This window comes from Numida meleagris, chromosome 18 (genome assembly GCF_002078875.1).
Source record: "Numida meleagris isolate 19003 breed g44 Domestic line chromosome 18, NumMel1.0, whole genome shotgun sequence".
Taxonomy (NCBI): Eukaryota; Metazoa; Chordata; class Aves; order Galliformes; family Numididae; genus Numida; species Numida meleagris.
The window spans coordinates 888,902-908,374 of record NC_034426.1 but is presented as its reverse complement, the minus strand read 5'-3'; the positions used below and the strand labels follow the sequence as shown (position 1 = coordinate 908,374).

Sequence of the window (19,473 nt, the reverse complement as noted above, 5' to 3'; positions counted from 1 at the left end):
TATAAATGACCTCCAGAGGTCTCCAGCCCAACCTTCTCCTCAAACACGCTCAGCCATGGGGGTCAGGGCTTTTTCCAGGTGAATCCTAAACCCCCCCCAAAAGATGGAGGCAGAAGGAGGGCAGCAAAACCCACCCTCTTGCTATAGAATTAAATACTTAAAATACTAAGTCCCATTTTCTGTCTCAAACTCTTCATTTTCTATGAGCCTTTCCAAGTTTGCCCAGCACTACTTATATTTAATGTGATTTTGGCACATCCGTACAAAGAAAACAGCTTATGTTGGTTTGAAGTCTGTTCCGTATGTTGAGCAGTTCGTTGCTGCAGGTGCTCCTGCAAAGCCAGTGGTCAGAATTTAGGATCAAAGGCTACAAAGCTGTTAAGAGAGCAAGGAAATTGTTCACGGCTCTGGTAGCTGCTCCTTATAGGACTCAGAGACTACAAATGGTGGTACCCACCATGGGGGTGATGGAGCGCTGCTGGCACAGGGACCTGAGAGGTTGTAGGTTGTAGCTCATCTGCTGGGGGTGAGCCAAGGTTTGGTGCCAGGTTCAGGTTTCCATTGTTTTTAACAGGTCAGCAGCCATGGCACAAGGCGATGGCTTGGCTCATGCCCAGCTGAACGTCCTCAGCTCTTCCAGCAACGCGCTGCTGCATTGGGAGAGCTGCACAGCTCCTTTTAATGCAGACATCAAACAGGGGCTTTGAAGAGATCAGAGCTTTGCAAGGATTCTTCAAAAGGCTCTGAATGCTCCCCATGTTCCCATTTAATCTTGGGAGGAGGAAAGAGAAACTGGGGAGGAGGAGTAACAAAACCGAGAAACACTTGCTGCATTGGTGAGCACGGCAGCTTGGGTATGGCAATGGGCAGCCCATTGTGGGGGGCAAAGCAAATGCTTCCCATCCCCTCTGTAACAAAACTGGGTGCCTAGGAGCAGCTGCCAATGCTGCCATCCAACCACTGTCGTGTCCTCACTCTGAAGAGCCAGCTATAAAATCAGCGTGGGAAACAGCTTTAAACAAACCCATCCAAGACCACTCCATAAAGACACAGCTGGCTGTGCAGAGATCATTTGTTTTTTAGTGAAGCTTCAAGGGATTACAATTATGAGCAATGATCGTTTTGATGCACTTGGTTATTGCAGTAATAGTCAAGAAATAAATACCTGGGCCAGGCGGGCCAGACAGGAATAAGAAAAGGAACACTCACCTACAAATTATTGTCTAAAACTCAAGCTTTTAAGATAAATATTGGCAATTTTGCCTTATTTTTTTCCCCTGGAATACTGCCAGCACTGACGTGTTGCCAGGCCCAGAACTGGGGCCAGGTTTGCAAAAGCATGCAGCTTGGCACACGTGGGTGCTCCCATGCAGAGCCCACAACCCCATAAGGGGACGGGGCAGCGTGCAGCCTCACAGCCATGGCAACAGCCAACGCATCCCCCAGCCCTCAGCATCCCCTGACCCATAGGAACTGATTGCTCCCAGCCAGGACAAAGCACTCAGAGGCACCATCCACAAGCAGTGATCCTTCAGGATCACATCTCCCATGCACATACTCTGGAAGTTACAAACAGCCCCTTCCCTTTGGGCAGCCCCAGTGGTTTCTAGGACCTCATGGAGTCTTCCATGCACCCCTTACAGGACCCAGGTTCACCTCCAGGGGAGTCACCAGCTGTGGGTTTCCTCCTCCAGAGCCCTTTGCATGCCACGTTGCAGCTTTCAGTGAAGCTCAAGTCTCCCATGCCCAGCACTGTGGGATCCCCACGTAAGCAGGACTAGAGTGAGCCCAAAGAGTTGGAAGGGCATGCTTCATGCTGTGGGCATGCTGCGATCAAGGCCATTCAATGGCATGTGGTGGGGACTGCAGGGGACACAGCTGGGAGCCCCATGTGGCTGCGGTGCCACCCCCATGGGCAGGGCATAGAGCTGGGGGGCTTCAGGAAGCCCCATGTGTGCCCCACGAGTGCTGGTGCCATTAAGAAGATGGAAGTGACATCCCTTGGTGGGGACACGGTGCTCTCTGTGCTGGATATTAACGTCGGTTTTCACAGCCTTGCCTTCCCACTGCTGACACTCCAAGGTATTTAGCAGCTTTTGTAGCTTATTTGTTTAAAGAACTTGGAATGCTTTGTTCTGAGCAGACTTTAGGAGTTGAAATGAGCTAATTCAGCATGATCTGCGTAAGTCGAGCAGAGCTCAGAGCACTTTTCCTCTGAAGCCGTAAGCCCACCACCAATGAGCAATGTTTTGTTAGCAGTGTGCTAATGCTGCGATCCAGCTGCTTTTCCTTCCAAATCACTCCAGATTTCTCTAATTCGGGGATGATGTATCGTGATAGTCTGCAGCGAAGGAAAAGGAGAACATGAGAAATGCCACCACTGTGCTGAAACACGCCAAGCACCATCAATCCCACAGGTATGGGGTCCTGTCGGGTAGATGGAGCAGGAGGGTTTCCAGCAGGACCACGAGATAACCCTTCACCAAGGGCAGGTCCTGCCTGACCAACCTACAGCTTTCTGTGATGGTGTAACTGTGTTGCTGGACAAGAGAAGTACCACTGAAGTCATCTGTCTGCACTTCGGTGAGGCCTTTGACACGGTCCCCCACAACATCCTTCTCTCCGAATTGGAAAGAGATGGATTTGATGGGTGGACTGTTCAGTGGATGAGGAACTGATTGTGAGATCGTACCCAGAGAGTGGTGGTGAATGTCTCAGTGTCCGGATTGAGATCAGTGATGAGTGGTGTCCCCCGGGGGTCAGTGCTGGGACCAGTGCTCTTTAACATCTCCACTGATGACACTGACAGTGGGGTCATGTGCCCCAGTGATGCTGCAGTGCCAATGCCAGCAGCCCCTGTGAACACCCCTGGGAGTCTTCATCCCACAGCCCTGGTGGCTCCTTGGGTTTTGGGGAAGCAGCAGCACGGGGCAGCCTGGTGGTGACAGAGCAGCAGCCCAGGGCAGTTAACAGCAGTTTCCTGGGGCGCTCCCTCAAGGAAGGCAGCATCGAGCTGCTAATTATTCATGGCTTTGATGCTTTCTCTCCGTTTCCCAAATAACACGTATTTAGCGCTAAGATGATTTCAGCAGCTGATCTCATCTGAGCCCCCAGCGCAGGAGGAATGCGGCCAGCAAACCCGGACGGCTGCCGTGAGGAGTATGGCACTGAGCATCCCCAGAACTCCCAGCCATAGAGAAGGTGGGGGCACAATGCAGGCAGGAGGGGGGTGGTGGGCACTGCTCATGCAGATGCCTAGGATGCTGCCCTGTGGGATGCCCAATGCATTCCACAGAATCATAGAATCATTAAGGTTGGAAAAGACCTCCAAAATCATCCAGACCAACCCCAGCCCACCCCCACTGTGCCCATAACCACGTCCCTCAGTGCCACATCCCCAAAGTTCTTCATCACTTCCAGGGACGGTGACCCCACCACCTCCCTGGGCAGCCTGTGCCACTGCAGCACCACTCTCATTTCAAGAACGGAGACCAAAACATTCCCTGGTTAAAAACAATCACACGAGCATCTAATATCTGAAGAAAAACTCTTCCACGTTCCGTGAGTGGTGGTGCACAGACCCCAAACCTCTCTCCCCCACCCCAGAGCATCCCAAGTTTTCCTCTCCCAGTGCTGGAGCTGCTGAGCACACCTTCGCATCCTTCCTGCAGCCCTTCTCCAGCACCTCCCAGGATGGGAGAGCATCGCCTTTGGGAGGACCCATGAGCAAAGCCCATGCATCACTCATGATGCAGGGTCACTGTGCCGGCAGCACCTTGTTGTCCTCAGCCTGCCCAAATAGTGATGGAGAAAATTTGTTCCTGGCTCCATTTGCAATGGATGGAATGAAAAAGATGCCCTTCCTTCAATTAATTCAGACGTCTTTTTCCTCGCCCCTCGAGGCACGATAGCAGCTCCAACATCATAAATGATTTAGGACGGGAGCCAGATAAAGAGAAAGCTGATGGATGACAATTCTCTGTTTGGGGGATGTTTTCCAGCTGGAGATTTTTGGAAACAAATAGATTTATCCCCTTCAAGAAGCAGCGCACAGCCACGGTGTGACTCATGCTGTGAGTCAGGGAGGGAGGGCAGGAGCTGTGGTGCCCCAACCCTGACCCTCAGCCCCTCCACTCCGGGCCTTAAGTGGTTCAATTCCTTTTTGACCAATTTGCCCTTAGGATCCACCACCGAGGATCCAGGACCCTGCTCTCCAGAAGCACACCGTGCCCTGGATTTGGGTAAATCTCCCCAAAGCAAAGCAGGGTCGGCACTTGGGGGGCTCCTGGGGCAGCCAAGGAATTCCTCCATGCAATGCCCCTTCAACGCTGGACCTGCAGACAGAGCCCAGCAGCGCCCACGTCCTGCAACAGCCCCAGCAGCCATGTGTATTAAGTTGTACAACTGAAAGCTGCTCATGTAAGAGGATTGCCCTGGGATATGCGCGCTGAAAGATTGGCTTTAAGCACAAGGCAACACAAGGGTAATTGCACGAGCAAATTCTGCCCAAATCGCTCTCCGTATGGCTTCCAGATGTTAGACATGGCCCAACAGGGACAAAAAGGGACAGCTGTGGGGCTGCTCAGGACAGACCTACACTGAGAGTGGGAGGGCTGGGATGGGGAGAGCAGGGAGAGGATCAGGAGGAGGGATGGAAGAGCACAGGAACGCAGGGAGGGCTGGGGAGAAGGCTGCTCCAAGGCAGCAAAGTCAGTGCTCAGGTACCTGCATCCCACCCCGGCTGTTCTCACTCAGACTGCATTAGTTCTACAGAATAAGCCTCAAATACAGCAGTTTGTAACTTGAACGTGGCACAGCACTGGGGATTTCTGAGAGTTCATGTTCTTTGCGCAGCATCCCCGCCATCAAAAGTGGCACTCAAGAGCACAGGGCTCAGAAAAAAAATACAGATTTTCTGTTAACAACTTCAAATCTTTCAGCCTGGAGCTCCTGGGCTTTCCGGCGCCGCCAGCATTCTCTCCAAAGGCCAGATGTGAGCTAAATGGTGACAAACGTGGCCAAGAACAGAGCTGCAAGTGAGCAGAGGGGGAGACAGCCCCTGGTGGGAACACGACAAGACCCTCCCCAGCAAGGGGAAAGACAGCATCCCTTCACCACTTAAGGAACCCAAGCACGACATTCGCCTCAGAGCTTCCATCTTTCTGAGCAGCCTCCCAGCAGCCAAGCCCTGGCCCACAGACACGTGGGTGCTCTCCCTTCTCCCTTCCACCACGGGAAAGGCAGATGTTCTGTAATGCTGTGCGTTTGATCTCACAGTCCCACGAACATCTCCTCATAGAGCACCTTGTGCAGTGATGACACACACAGGTGACCTAGGGGAAATCATTTATTTTCTTTCTATTTTAGAATCAGTTTTTAACAGTTGAACAAATGAGGTTCTTCTATGAACGGTCGCCATCTCGGGAACACTCCCACCACCAATGCATGAGCTCCACAAATCGCCGCCTGCAGGCGCTTATGGACCCACACCATGGTCAGAGTGATGCTGGCACCTCTGGGGCTTGGTTTAAGCCCCTGCTACTTCCCATCAGCAGGAGTGCTGGGGCTGCAGCCCGTGGGGGCATTGCATGAACCAAATGGCATGGCAGGGCAGTGATTTTCTCAACAGCAAACCACTCCCTTCCTCTATTTAAATACAATTTTCCAGCTAGACCACAACATCCAACAGAGTGCGAGGCACGAGCCTCTGACAGCAGCCCCTGGGGATGGGGCAGCAGACCCCAGGGCTGGATGTTACCCCTCCGTAATAAGAACTGGTTTCTAGACATAAAGGAACTCAACTGGGGTCAGTTTGCACTTACATCAGGTTGACACCCTCCATCCAAACCAACAGTGATACCGTGTCCTGGCTTTGGTTGAGATAGATGTAATTTTCTTCTTTGTAGCTGGTATGGTGTTGTGTTTTGCCATCTTCAGATATTCTTTCATCATTATTTTCCCTTCCTTTTCTGTCCTATTAAGTTGCCTTTATCTCAACCTACAAGTTTTACCTTTTCCCAGTCCTCCCATGCTGCTGACTGGTGCAGCGGGAGCGAGGGCATCCTTCCACTGAGCCCCACGTGGTCCCCTGCTGCTGATTCCACTCCAACCAGCTGGAAAACACATGCTGCCAAAACCATAAAGCTGGAAAGTATTTGCACAGATATCAGAAGCTGCAGACAACACCGATAGGGCTGCTGCCACTCACACCATTCCGAAGCCTCAGCTTTTTGATCAGATGGGGGTCTTTCAGCGATTGGCACGAGAGCTCAAAACAGATCAATCTGCTGCTGTTGGCACAACGCTAGCTCCAGCAGGGCTTCTGATCTCGGTGTGCCTGCAGCCCCACCTGCACAGACACTGCCAGCAGGGGTTAAATCCCATTCACACTTACCCCTATGGATGGAGAATGCTGAGCTGCTGGGCTGGGCTCACCCGGCTGCAGGGATCACACACACACCCCTTTACACTCTGCCAGTCAACACAGATCGCTCACACGCACTGTTCGTCAGAGATAAAAGAGCATCATAAATATTTCTAAGCAAGAAACTCTAAAAAACAGGACAGCAGGGTTAAACAGAGGCTCTACCCCCCTTCTCAATATCAAACTTCAGGAAGTCTACGTGAACAGGTTTGGAAACGGAGATCAACGCTCAGCCTGGAGAGGGGCCATGCCCTCCCGGCCATCAGCACCCAGAGACGTCTCTCGCTTTGCCTTTCCGCTGGTATCTCACGTCCAAGGGATCGAAGCCGCGTTGGCTGGACCCAAAGAGCGCCCAGCGCGGAGTCCTGGCCGTGTAGTCAGTGGCCGTGAAGGTCCGTGTGCCCCCGCTGTCCACGTGTGCCCGCACCAGGTCCTGGAAGCGCTCGTAGTCGATCCACGTGCACCAGTCGCCATCGATCTTGAACTGGGGAAAGAGCATAGAGCTGAGTTAGGTCTGACAAAGCACACACACAGGCACAGGACAGCCACTTTCCCTACAGCTTTGTCATTTGGCACAGCTCCTACCAGCAGGTTAACTTCAGGAAGGTTTGGCTGGTTGGTGCTTTGCCTGAACGTCCCATGAACCCTTCCATCCCTTCGGGCCGGAGGGGCTCTGAGCAGTGCTGGAGCTGCGGGTGTCCCTGTTCATTGCAGGGAGTTGGACCAGATGGCCTTTAAGGTCCCTTCCAGCTCAAACAGTCTGTGACACCCAGCACCAGGTCCTACCCTCTTCTCAGCCCCTCTTTGCAAAATCCCACAGGCGCAACAGCGGAGCGATGTGCTTTTAAGGAAAGGATTTGGGTGATGCTTGAAAGGGGCAGGAGGGCTGTGTTCAGGAATGGGGAAAGATAAAGAGTTCTAATGACACGAATCCTCTCCCCATGCAAAGATGTTAAGAATTGCTTATTTTGACAAGTTGGAGCTGCATTTGTCTCCCAGACCCGCTCTGCTAATTTAGCAACAGCCTTGACTGAATCCTCAATTAGGATTTATCCGAGCTAAGAGCTTATTATGCACTTCATCCAAAAAAAAAAAAAAAAAAAAAAAAGAGGGAAAACACACCGGCTCCCTGCTTTTTTTGAAACCCGATGGCTATGCATTTAAATGGCACTTGACTTTCTGCCCAAGAGCTAAAAGCTTTTTTGGTTGGAAAAACTGCTGATACCTGCAAAATTGTGAATCCAGCCTTGCCAACGTTCATCTGTTGCTGTGCAATTGCGGCGAGTTCTCGCAGGAGGAGTCCTTGCACAGGGCAGGGACGCAGGGCTGCAGGGAAGCAGGGAGCAAAAACCCTCCAGCACCCAGGAGCCGAGGCTCTCATCACAAGGCAGCTGCTCAGCACGCAGCCAGTTGTTCAGCTCGATGACAGAGTCAAGGCCAGCTAAGAGAAACCTTTCACATAAAGGACAGAAATGCAGCTCAGACCTTAGACTGGCTGAAGAGGTCATTTTGGGGAGGCTGCTTCCTCAAAAACCCACAAGATGCTCTCATCTCAGGAGTGGAGGGGACCCTGCAGCTCCCTTCACCTGCAGACAGAGCTGCAGCAGATGTCTGTGCCACGCAGAGGGGCTGAGATGATGTTCTGCTGCACAGCCCACGGTGCCCCAGCTCTCAGCCCTGTGGAACACAGGTGTTGCATCCCCACCAGCAGCCCTGGCCCCAGAACAACACCACCACTGGGGGAAGCACTGCCTTGTAGGGGGTGGGAGCCTGAAAAGTGCTCCTGGGAGACAACGAGATGCTTTCTCCTCTCCAAAGAAAATTGATCTTGTTCTGTTGAGCCATGGCTGTATTTCACTGCGCTATCAGTTCTTACGACCTTCAGCAAGGCTAGCAGCAGAATGGGGTAAAGCTGAACATCTCCCACACTGAGACTGCTCCTGTGGCGCAACTGGGGCCACGTCCATCAGGAGAACACGGGGAAGCACAGCACCAGGGGCAAGCAATCCCTGAGCAGCACCAAACCCTGCCCCCAAACACCCCTGCACCCAGGGGCTAGGTGCAGCAGGCGCCTTGCAGGTCCTCGCCCCTGGGAGCAAAGCCCTGCATGTGCTCTCTGCAGGACAAAACCCCTCTCTGGATGGAGTTGGACCTTTCCACTGTTCTCCGCAGTGGCGGGAGCTCCCAGCATCCAAGCCAACCCCCCAGGCTTGCACTAACCCCTCCCATCCTGAACCTTGGCCGGGTCGCCAATGGGAGACGTTACGCCGTTTGGTTTGGGTCCCGGCAGAGCAGCGCACCGAGGCTGCTCCCCACCCCGACCAAGCAAAGGCTGCCTGGGATTTGTTACAGAAGCAGATCAAATGATATTAAATATTTTTACTGCTGCGATGCCACAGCAGTAAAACACAAAGAAATGGGAGCCATCCTTCACGTGTGTCACAGAAACCATTTACTTCTGCGAAGGAACGAAAACCAGACCAACACGGGGCGGGGTGGAACAGCCTCAATGGCCCACGAGATTTACAGATGGGGTTTTAACAATTTTATGATTATTCCGCAGATAATGAAAGATTTAAGGCTCAAACAGTTTCACAACAGCCATATAATAGGCCAGCCACCAACAGGCACCGGTGTTAGCTCAGAGTAACGCAGCGGGGCGTTTTATTGAATTCTTCACTACCTGGTTAAGTCTTTTAAGGTCATAAACACATCAGGAAAAGACAAACGGTTGGAACCCCCCCCCCCCGGTGTTTTTTCTTTAAGTTAGCATCATAAAACGGGCAGTAAAGCTTCGTCAAGAGGCTCTGAGGCTGTGCTGTCTGTAAAGGGATACCCAGCACCTCCCCATGGCTTGGAGATGACGCTGGGGCTGGCACTGGCTGTCCCTGGAGCCCTCATCCCCATGTCCCCAAGGTCCCACCGTGGGTTCCTGCACCGAGGATCACAGAAGGGCTTTGGTGGGAAGGGACCTTGAAGGCCACTGAGCTCCAACCCCCGCGCTGCCAACCACCAGGGCGGGCTGCCCAGCATCCCATGCAGCCTGGCCTCGATCAGCGACGTGAAATCTGATTTCTGCAGATCTTATGGTACTGGAAAAATGAGACAATGAGGGGACAACTCACTGTGGCCTTGAAGTCAGCAGAAAGCAGACAGTCAGAGATTGGGGTCAGATGGCTGCGCCCACCCTGAGCATCACCTCTGTGCTCCCAAAACAAGTGCTGAGAGCCACACAGCCATTCCACAGCATGACAGCGGCGCTCTGGGTACATTCACAATGGTGGATACGAACAGAAGATTTCTTTCCATCAGCTTCTGCAGAACATTCGGGGCTGTTTAGTCTGTACAGTGAGGCGTTCTCGCCATATAAACCCACCAACATTCAAGACGAAGAGCCACACTACATATTTCTTACCAACCTACTTGCATAAACAGTTTTGGAGGCTAAAGATGTATGCATGTACTGATTTACTACTTTGGCCCAGACACGCGTAATTGCCAAGAAACAAACACAGGGTTGGCAGAGGCAGAAATGGTGACACAAAACGCCAATGCCGAGGGATGGAAAGACAGCCAGAGCTCAGTGAGCTTGCTCTAACGACAACAGTGCTGCATTCCCCTCGGAGGAAAACAGGCCAGCAGGCAGCTCCTCTGCACCCACTTACTCTGGTCACTCCCTCCTGAGACACATGTGCTTCTAGGCCAGCATGGCATAGCATGGGCAGCGTCAGTGGGGAGCAGGGCTGGTCCTGCCCCGGCTCTTCAGCTGCTTGCAGCTGCACGGGCAAACGCACAGACCTAGTGGTGCAACAGATGGATCCTTCCCCGGGCACAGGCGCTGTGTTTAACAGCTAAACACAGCAGTTTTATACGCAGCTTAAAGACCACACAAAGACCCATCAGTGGCGAGCAGGGAAAACAGAGCACGGCTGCAGCGAAACAGGCACTGGAGCAGCACCGTACAGGAGGATGTTTAGATCCCTTAACAGCATTTCTAGTTCCAATTCCCAGCATTTAAAAACACTGGTTGTGGCCAATATTTCGACCAACGCTTGTTTTGCTTTGCACATAGTGTGAGACATTAAAGAGCCTTCTGCAAGAGCAAGTCTCAGCAGCAGAGCTCCTGCAAGGCTGGAAGCACAGACGCTTCCTTCCTTAGTCCACACTTCCACGTCCCGTCCCGACAATCACATCCAACCTGGTGCTGGCTCTGCTCCCCAATGCTCGGAAGGGATTAGGTCCTCTCCTGCCCTCCCCTCCTCTTGCAGCTGACAGCTTGCAGGGCTCTGTGCTGCAGAGCAAAGCTGCTGCCCACAGCCTGGTGACCCCGCTCCCCAGTGCTGCAGCTTCCCCAGCAAACTGCTGCTCCATCCACAAAGGCTGCTGGGTTCTCTGCTTCTTGTTAAGGGAAGCAACGTGATCGGAGCCTGCAGCACGACACTCCCTGTGCCTTGGGCCTCATCTGGGCCTTGAAGAGCACAGAGGGACTGAAAAAGCCAATGCTACTCCCCTCCATTTATATCCCTCGAGAAGAAAGAAATCTTTGGGAAAGCAGACAGGTACCTCCAGTCTGTGTTCCAGCACCCTCCCTTGCTGAGCCCCAATGCATCCTTTTACTAATAATGAAAAGGCATTGCTCTGGGGAGATGGAATGGGGCTTTGTGCTTCTGCCCTTAAGAAAGTGGGTTTTTTTTGTTCCTTTGTCTTTTAGTTCCTCCCTTCCACATTTATGCTCTTGAAAGTCAAAGCTAGGGCCGTGTTACCCAGCACCCACACAGCTCTCTGCAGCCCCACTGCAAATTGCATCGATCCACAGCAACATCCAACTTGGAATAAGGAAATAATTCTGGCCAGGAGTGGCCACGCAGAAGCCAACACCCATCACCATCTTCCTCCTATGTTCTCATTGCCACCAGAGAGCAGGGCCACTCACCGAGCCCAGCTCCACTGCAGCACTTCAGTGCTGATGAGACAGCACAGAGAACCTGTCTGCGAACCAGACGCGGTGGGGCACGTGCACATCTGGATTTTCCATAATGCACAGAGGCCGTGGGCTGTCTAGACGGTGCAGCTGGGCTCTTGCACACAGGAGGAATTTAAATATCGCAGGCACAGAGGCAGAGAGCAAGGCTGGGATAGGGCAGCCCCCTGCTGCCTCCAGGGCTGGGTCTGCGAGGCCTCACCTTTACAGTTCCCTTGCTGAGAGGCCCGGCTTCACTTCCAGCCCATGTCACTTCTCAGGGTTGTGTGGCTTTGCAACATTTGAGAGCTCTGGGATCTCAAAAGAGGAGAGGTGCGGGGTGATGCCCCACGGGATGTGCTGCTCAGGAAGGAGGTCCCGCAGCCGATGTGCAACACAGCTGCTTTCAGCTCAGGGTTTCCTACTGCTGCTCCATGCCCAGAATGGAGGCAGGCAGAAAACTATCCCTAGGATCTCAATGCTGAGCTCCTTTGTGTAATCCTGAAGGCAGACGATCATTTCAATAAACACAACAGCTCCTGCACCCTCATGCAGGGCGTTCTTGAACACACCGTGTATGGCAGGACTGCACACACTAGCACTATGCGACTGCAGTGAGTACTTTGCCACCACAAAGCTCTCTGAAGTCAAACAAATAATTCATTATATTATTACATGCAGTTTCTCGTCCAATTAAGGCTCACAACTATTTAGGGCTCCCTTTATTCAGCGGCAAAAGTGACAGAACTGGAGTCATTCCGGAAAAAAAAAAAAAAAAAAGAGACATACTGCAGACAAATTAATCCTAAGCAGGGCCATACGGCTTGCTAAAAAATCTTCCTCTTTTTCATTACCAACCGTAACCTCAGGCGCTGGGTGGGAGAAATTAAGCTTGTTAAGTTACAAAACAGCCGGCTGCAAGCGACCCATCCGCAGCACGCAGCCCCACTGCAGGGGATGGAGCACCTTGCAGCGCTGCGGCCACGCTGGGAAGCAGGGCTGCGGCCCCACACACTCGTGGGACTGCTCCTCTGCTTCTATTTATTACATCTAATCTCGCCGTTCTAAAGGAAAGGCTCCTTACCGAAGGTGTTTTTTTTTTAATTTTTAATCTGTGCCCACTGCTGAGCTGAACAACTCATCTGCCAATTACACCGGCGCTGCATCCAGACAGTTTTAATTCCTGTGGATGAAAAATGGATTACTTTAGCAGAGCTGTGATCTCCTTTTAATAACTAACAGATCAAGCACAGCACAGCCACCTTCCTATTGGGAAAGGGTGGAACAAACCCCCAAACCCATGAGACGTCACAGCGCAGTCAGGCTGAACTTTGGATACTGAGACACGTCCGGCAATGGGAGCGATGCTGTCCTGCACGTGCTGCACTCAGGGGGATGCGGATAACGCCAATGTCACCTTTGGGATAACTAGCAGAGAATGGGATCCACGCTCTGGGTCTGGGATGCAGGGTCACAGGGACAGCTCGCACTCTCCAAATGATTCTCAAGGCAGGAAGGCAATAAGAAGCAGTGGACCATTCTTCTCTAATATGACCCTTGTTAGTCGAGCTGCAGCTGGTAGTTAAGTGCTTCCTTTTCCTCCCTAAATATAGACGAAATGCTCAGCATGGAACAACGTCAGCGCCTTTCACCCAGCCTCTCCAGCCTCCCCCAAGCGCAGCTGGGATGTCAAGTCCCCGCGTCCCACCAGAGCCCCCAAGGGCAGCGCTGGAAAACGGGCAGGAGAAGGTTGAACTGGTGTCTGCAGGGGAGATCTCTTCGCTGATGGAGAGCGATGAGCAGCACTGAGCAGGCCGGCACCTCCTCCCGATCCTTTCCACCCAAAGCAGCCAGGACACGAGCAGGTCCCAGCCAACGATTCCCCCAAAGCCGAGGAGCAGCGGCTGTGATCAAGGTGTAATTCCCCTGACGTGTCCACACGCTCTGGCACTTCAATACCAGAGTTCCAAATTATTACTATCAGTATTGTTTGAAAACCTCCAATCTCAGACTGAGCGGAACGCAATGAAATAAATCACGTTTTTAAAATGATTTTTATTACCTTTTTCCTGCAACTCCTTAACTCTTTAAAGACACCTTTGATTTTGCAATCACTCACCGCAGTTTATCATTCCCACAGCACACGTTTTCTGCAAATAATATACACTGACAAATTTTATTCTCCACTGGAGCCTGAAATTCTGAATTAAGCGTAATAGAAATAAATTTATTTTTTATTAGTTGTTTTAGTACCGAGCATAGATTGTTTCCAAAAGACGCCCTCTCCTAATGGCTTTGGAAAGCAAAGCAGCTGTTGAATTCCTCCTGGGCTGGTATCAATCTGTGCTCGTTACTAACGGTGTTACTTGAATTATGCATCGATAACTGAGGTGGCAATCTGTTTCCTTTCTTTCCCTGGGCCTTGCACCTCGGAGAAGAATTTTTTGCATTCAAGGATTTGCTCAGGCACAGTTGCCAGTGGCAACAACCAAGACAGACTGTAAAAAAAGCAACCCGAAGGTGACTGGAAACAAAAAAAAGTGCCAGGTATTGCGCTTTACTCTGCTCCTTTACATCTGCTCCCATAAAGCAGCAGACCAAGGAAAGCAACAAAGTTTTGCAGCTGGACAGAAGTTTTCAGCAATGGGATTCTACTTGTTTTAAAACAAAATATTTCAGACCTTCTGCAAGCAGTGGTTTTAACCCGTTCCTCCCTGTGTGTACTGGGGTACGCTCAGAATTGTCTCGCGTGTAAACCAAAACCAGATCCCCAGTCAAGCAAGGGGAGACAGAGAGCATGTGACTGGAGCAAATAGGAGCAAAGCAAAACCACTGCAATTAGCACAGTACCTGTTCCACCTAGACAGCACGTTACTCATTTCTTATCTTTCTATTAAGCTCAGAAAGCCAAGTTGTACTTGATATTTTTCATATCCTGTATCCTTTCAAATTGCTTACTTTTTGGCATTCCACTTGCTTTTCATATTGTGTTGGTGTTTAGGAAGGAGCCCAAATTTCAAACACATTTTACAAGCCCGGGCTGTGAGACATGGGTGGCCTGCAAGGCTCCCCGGGACATGAGGGCTGCCACCAGAAGGCAGCTCTGCAACCTCTTCTCCACCATCAGGATGGAGAAAGAGTTTTGCAGTGAAGCAGCTCCAGTTCAACAGAGGCAACCAGACAGCGTTAACATCCGCCTATCAATCTGGTTTTGGTTACAATTACAGTTACAATTACTTCTCCAAAAGAAGAAAAATAAGTTATTCTGGCTCTGGTTGAAGAGAGTAAGGAGAGCTCTGGTAGGTACTGCAAAGATAAAGAGAACGAAGAACACAGCCCTAACCTCACCTGAAGCATAAGTTCCCTACTGAGGTGTATATACTACTGCCAAATGTGATGAAGAAAAATAAGGAAATGAGACAAAATCAGCTGACCCAACAAGATTTCACAGAATCGCAGGATTTGTTCTTGCCTTTCTCAAGATACAAGGCAGAGTGTGATGAAGCACAGTGATACTGCAACGAGCTCTTCCTGGGCCTGTCACGTTTCCTCCTTGTATTGCGGTGGCCACGCTGTGACTTACCACGATCCCCTGGAACCCTGCAGTGGTTTCGTGAGCCCTCTGCAATACCCACTGTGCATTTCCACGCCCTCCCTAGAAGGATTCAGCCTAACTCTAGAGAGAGGAAAAGCAGTCGGAAGAAGGCAAATGCAGTCCCCTCGGAGGTCTCACACCCGGCACGGAGGACTCTCACCTTTTTGTGAGCTATCAGGAGGCAGTTGGAGTGCTCGTGCTCGCAGGCGATGCCGTAGTCTGGGAGGAGCTGGGCCAGCTCCTGGACGAAGCGCACGACCTCCTCGTGCCAGGGGACGTTGGCCATGGTGAGGCTGCTGGCCGAGCTGTCGCCGCAGTACGTCACCCCCTGGGGAGAAACAAGGGAACAGTCAGCGGTGGCTCAGTGCTTCAAGGTCACGTCTGTTTTGCCCTCCTTCGTGCTGTATCTTGGCAAAAAAAATGTAGACTCAGGGATAGCCTCAAATCTGGCTGTCCCTTGGTGTGCTGGGAGCTGTGTGCTCAGCCTTCCCCAGCAGTGGTTCCCATGCAACAAGATCCAAGGAAGCACAACCTGGGCTACGTAAATCTGCAGCTGATACGTGGCACATTTTGAGCAAGGTGCTCAATGTTCCTTACTTAACTGTTTGGATCTGGAGATCTCAAGGTTCTTCCCAACTATTCATCTTTTTGTAGACAAAATAGGATCCTCCCACGTTTGTGTAAGGAAGGCATTAGCAAATCATTGTGCCTCCATGTGTCATAGAATCATAGAATGGCCTGGGTTGAAAAGGACCTCAAAGATCATCGAGTTTCAACCCCCCTGCTGAGTGCAGGGTCACCAACCACTCGCCCAGGCTGCCCAGAGCCACGTCCAGCCTGGCCTTGAATGCCTCCAGGGACGGGGCATCCACAACCTCCTTGGGCAACCTGTTCCAGTGCATCACCACCCTCTGTGTGAAAAACTTCCTCCTAATATCTAAGCTACATCACCTCTGTCTCAGTTTAAAACCATTCCCCCTTGTCCTATCGCTATCCACCCTCGTAAACAATCATTCCCCCTCCTGTTTATTTGCTCCCTTCAAGTATTGGAAGGCCACAATGAGGTCTCCCTGGAGCCTTCTCTTCTCCAAACTAAACAAGCCCAGTTCCCTCAACCTTTCCTCATAGGAGAGGTGCTCCAGCCTCTGATCATCTTGGTCGCCCTCCTCTGAACTCGTTCCAACAGCTCCACGTCTTTCTTGTGCTGGGGGCCCCAGGTCTGGACGCAGTACTCCAGATGGGGCCTCACAAGAGCCCAGTAGAGGGGGACCACCACCTCCCTCACCCTGCTGGCCACTCCTCTTTCAATGCAGCCCAGAACACAGTTGGCCTTCTGGGCTGCCATGGGCAGAGTCTCATGGGGGAGCAAAGCTAGCGATGGCAGAGACATGGCTCACTGGGAGAAAGGAGCAGCCTGAGCCAGGAGCATGAAGACACCCTTCCTTCCAAGCAAGCAGGGAAAAGTCATCTGCAAGCAGGAGCTGGAAGCCTGAGAAGACGAAGTCACTGCTAACTTCAGGCTCTCCATTTTGAGATTTGCTGTTACTTTAATATGGAGATCTGATCACTTGAACGTCCTCAATCACTGATTTAAGTCTTAGTCGTGCCCTCAATTTCACTTCTGCCTTGCTCCATCTCTAATTGCGTTAGTGAAATTCTCCTACGTTAGCTCAGCAGCACACAGCTTGCCGAAGCGTGGTTGCACTTATTTCTGCCCTTCCTGATGAAATTAGCTGTGGGCTGACGGGACTGGCTGGGCCTGCCCTATCACAGCACAGGTCACAAGCTCGTTAGGAAGCCTGGCTTTGCTTCCAGACAAAAGCCCAGGTCCCCTGAACTCACCACCTCTACTCCCTGGCTACGTTGTTTTATTCCAAGCACAAAATCCCATCAAGCACGGGTCTTTCCAACAGAGCGCACACGATTTTATGGATGATTATGTTCAGCGTGCTCATGTTTTCCCTCTGAAGAACACTTCCACCTCTCCTATGCGGCATCCGCGCCCACGTCACGTTTATGGCACCTGCTCCCAGGACCTCATTCAGCAACATTAAAGTCAAACACGTCACGTCCAGCAATAAACACAGACAGACCCTTTGCAAACACAACCACAGCGAGGTGAACCGCACTGCAAGGCAGATGCTTAAAGAGAGTTACAAAAAGAAACAGGTTCACGCTAATTAGGAACTGTACAAGTTTTGGAAGCAATTACCTCCTCCCTTAAATTTACGATGGCCCTTCTCTATCAATCTGCCCAAGCAAGGGACATTAAAGCCGTGCCATAACTCAGTGCTGGGGCGGGAGCAGGTTGGCTGTGAGCAACAGCGGACGAGTCAGGGGAGCACTAAAGAGGGAAGCACATTAATTTTTTAAGCCCGGCTCTGAAAGTCTGAAAAAGACTTTAAGTGTTCTCATATGCGAGCAGCAACTAATGGGATATGTATCTCCGAGGTTCAGCTGTATAGGCACAGCCCCATACAGCAGTCTCGTCCCTCGCTCGTTATGCAGACGATGATTGGAGCAGCACGAATAAACGGATGACTTACAGAGGGGGAAGATTCTGAGGAAGCTACAACATGACTCATTCTTTTAATAAACTTCAAAAGATATCACTTACAAGGAAAGAAAGCGCGGTGGCAAATGGAATAACTAAGTGCTCGGATGGCTGATTAATTCCCGCGCCCAAATCAATGAAAATCAGCTTAGCAGCACGGCGAATGAGAGCACGTCAGCTTTCAACTTCCCCAACTTCTTAAAACTTGAGTTAATTAAGAGCGCTGATACCACTTAAAAGATGTGAGCAGTTGATTAGGGCGGTTATGTTATATTTGTCAGTAACACACGGAGACAGTTATTAAGACCTCAAGCATCAGAAAGGAAACCATTCTCTTGTACACCCCGGTGCTCATGCCAAATTCCCAACGGTAGAAACATCGATGACGCTGCCTCGTAATTAGTCTTTAATACTGATTCTTCAGCATCGTCGTCATGCCACACAGCTTCGGACAAATACCTGGAAATGTGGAGCCTTTGGAAAGCACCTCAGATGTTCCTGGTTACGTTGGTGGGAATGCAGAGCACCAAGCGTGCGAGGAATTTACGTGCTGCTGTAACAGAGACGGGCGTGCACAACGCCTCCAAGCAGCCCTCCCAACTTAACTGCTGAATGACGGAATGCGTTAGTATTTTTTATTTGTTTTTCTTTAATACTCCAAGCCCACAAATTATACGTGTGCTCAATTGAGGCTTCTGTGAATTAACAGAAGCAGTGTTGGCCAAGTGCCCCTGGACTGCAGAGCTCCAGGAGCAGGGCAGCCCTGCCCCGAGACGAACATAAAAAGCCTCAAATGACAAGTTGATAGATCGTACACCCTGCAATAAAAATGCTTATGATTCGAGCATCAGCGCTGTCCAAATTATATACACAAGCTCTCATGCATGTCTGCTCCTTGCTGGAACGGATTTGGCCTCGTTGGCTGCTCTTTGTTTTTAATAGTCACTTTCGAGCTGATTTAACAAAGGACGCTGGTTTATTTGTGTCAGTTAAATCTGAAGAGCGGGGATGGCAATGGTTAGCTCCGCAGCGTAACCCCAGCATTTATCGCCAGCTCTCCAGACGCACTGCGTGTCCCTACAGATCCGTGCTCCAGCAGCCCATAAATCTGCACTGACTCCCTTCAAACCCAAGGAGCGCCGCGTAAAAGCTGAGCTCTGAAACGCTGGATGCAAACTTTCCTCACAAGCCATCGCCACGCATTCTGCTTCCTACTTACTTTGGATGCTAACCTTTATTTAAGCATGAGAGCCACCTACCGAAGCCTGGCTTTGCACCAGGCTTGCCTTTGCACCTGGGCTCCAAAACTTCCTCCTCAATTTCAGAAAGGCCTTTCCAACAAAATGCAGGCTGGCCTGAAGATTGGCTTTTCAGTGGAACGATGTGGCAGCTTCACTTCCACATTTGAGATTTAATCACTCACCTGTGTTTGCAGTCAAGCTTGTTATCAGGCCTTGGTAGGTGCCCCAGGCACGAAACGCACACTGCTGCCAAGCCAAACTCCTCACGCGCGTCTGTTAGCAACTTCTAGCTGAACCAGCAGAAACAGCAAGCTGGCTCCCTGCCCCTCTCTCCCAGATGTTAATAATTAAAGCACCAGAGGCTGCTCAGCACCCATCCAAAAGCAGCCCCGTGCCTCCTGCCTGTCCACACGTGGTGCAGGGATGCTTGCAGATCTATAGCTTGCAGTTTGGGGAGAATGCCACGTGGCCAGCGTCGTGCTGGGGTTTTTTTTTTTCCAAGCTGTAATACATGGCTTGGACTTGTTTTATACCAAGCACGAGGACAGGTGATTTTTAACTTTGTCTTCTCTTCATCTAAATGCAGACTGGAATGGCACCAAGGCTCTGAACAGCTCTTTGACAGGTTGGGCAATCGCCTACTGGTGCATGTAATTAAAAACTCATTAAAGCAGAGCTCATTTTCCTCATTATTTTAAG

General features: G+C 51.1%; 1 protein-coding gene across 3 annotated transcripts in view; it reads right to left on the bottom strand.

The window, feature by feature from the left end:
- Positions 5,330-19,473, bottom strand: part of TYW1 (tRNA-yW synthesizing protein 1 homolog) — a 77,860-nt gene continuing 63,716 nt past the window's right edge. For 2 of the 3 annotated variants that reach the window (XM_021415422.1, XM_021415421.1), the window contains exons 15-16: positions 15,140-15,307; positions 6,687-6,908 (exon numbers count right to left, since the gene is read on the bottom strand). In XM_021415422.1, coding sequence (XP_021271097.1) covers positions 6,687-6,908; positions 15,140-15,307 — 390 coding nt within the window. Of the gene's footprint in view, positions 6,909-15,139; positions 15,308-19,473 lie in introns of all 3 variants that reach the window. The other variant, XM_021415420.1, reaches the window with a different exon arrangement.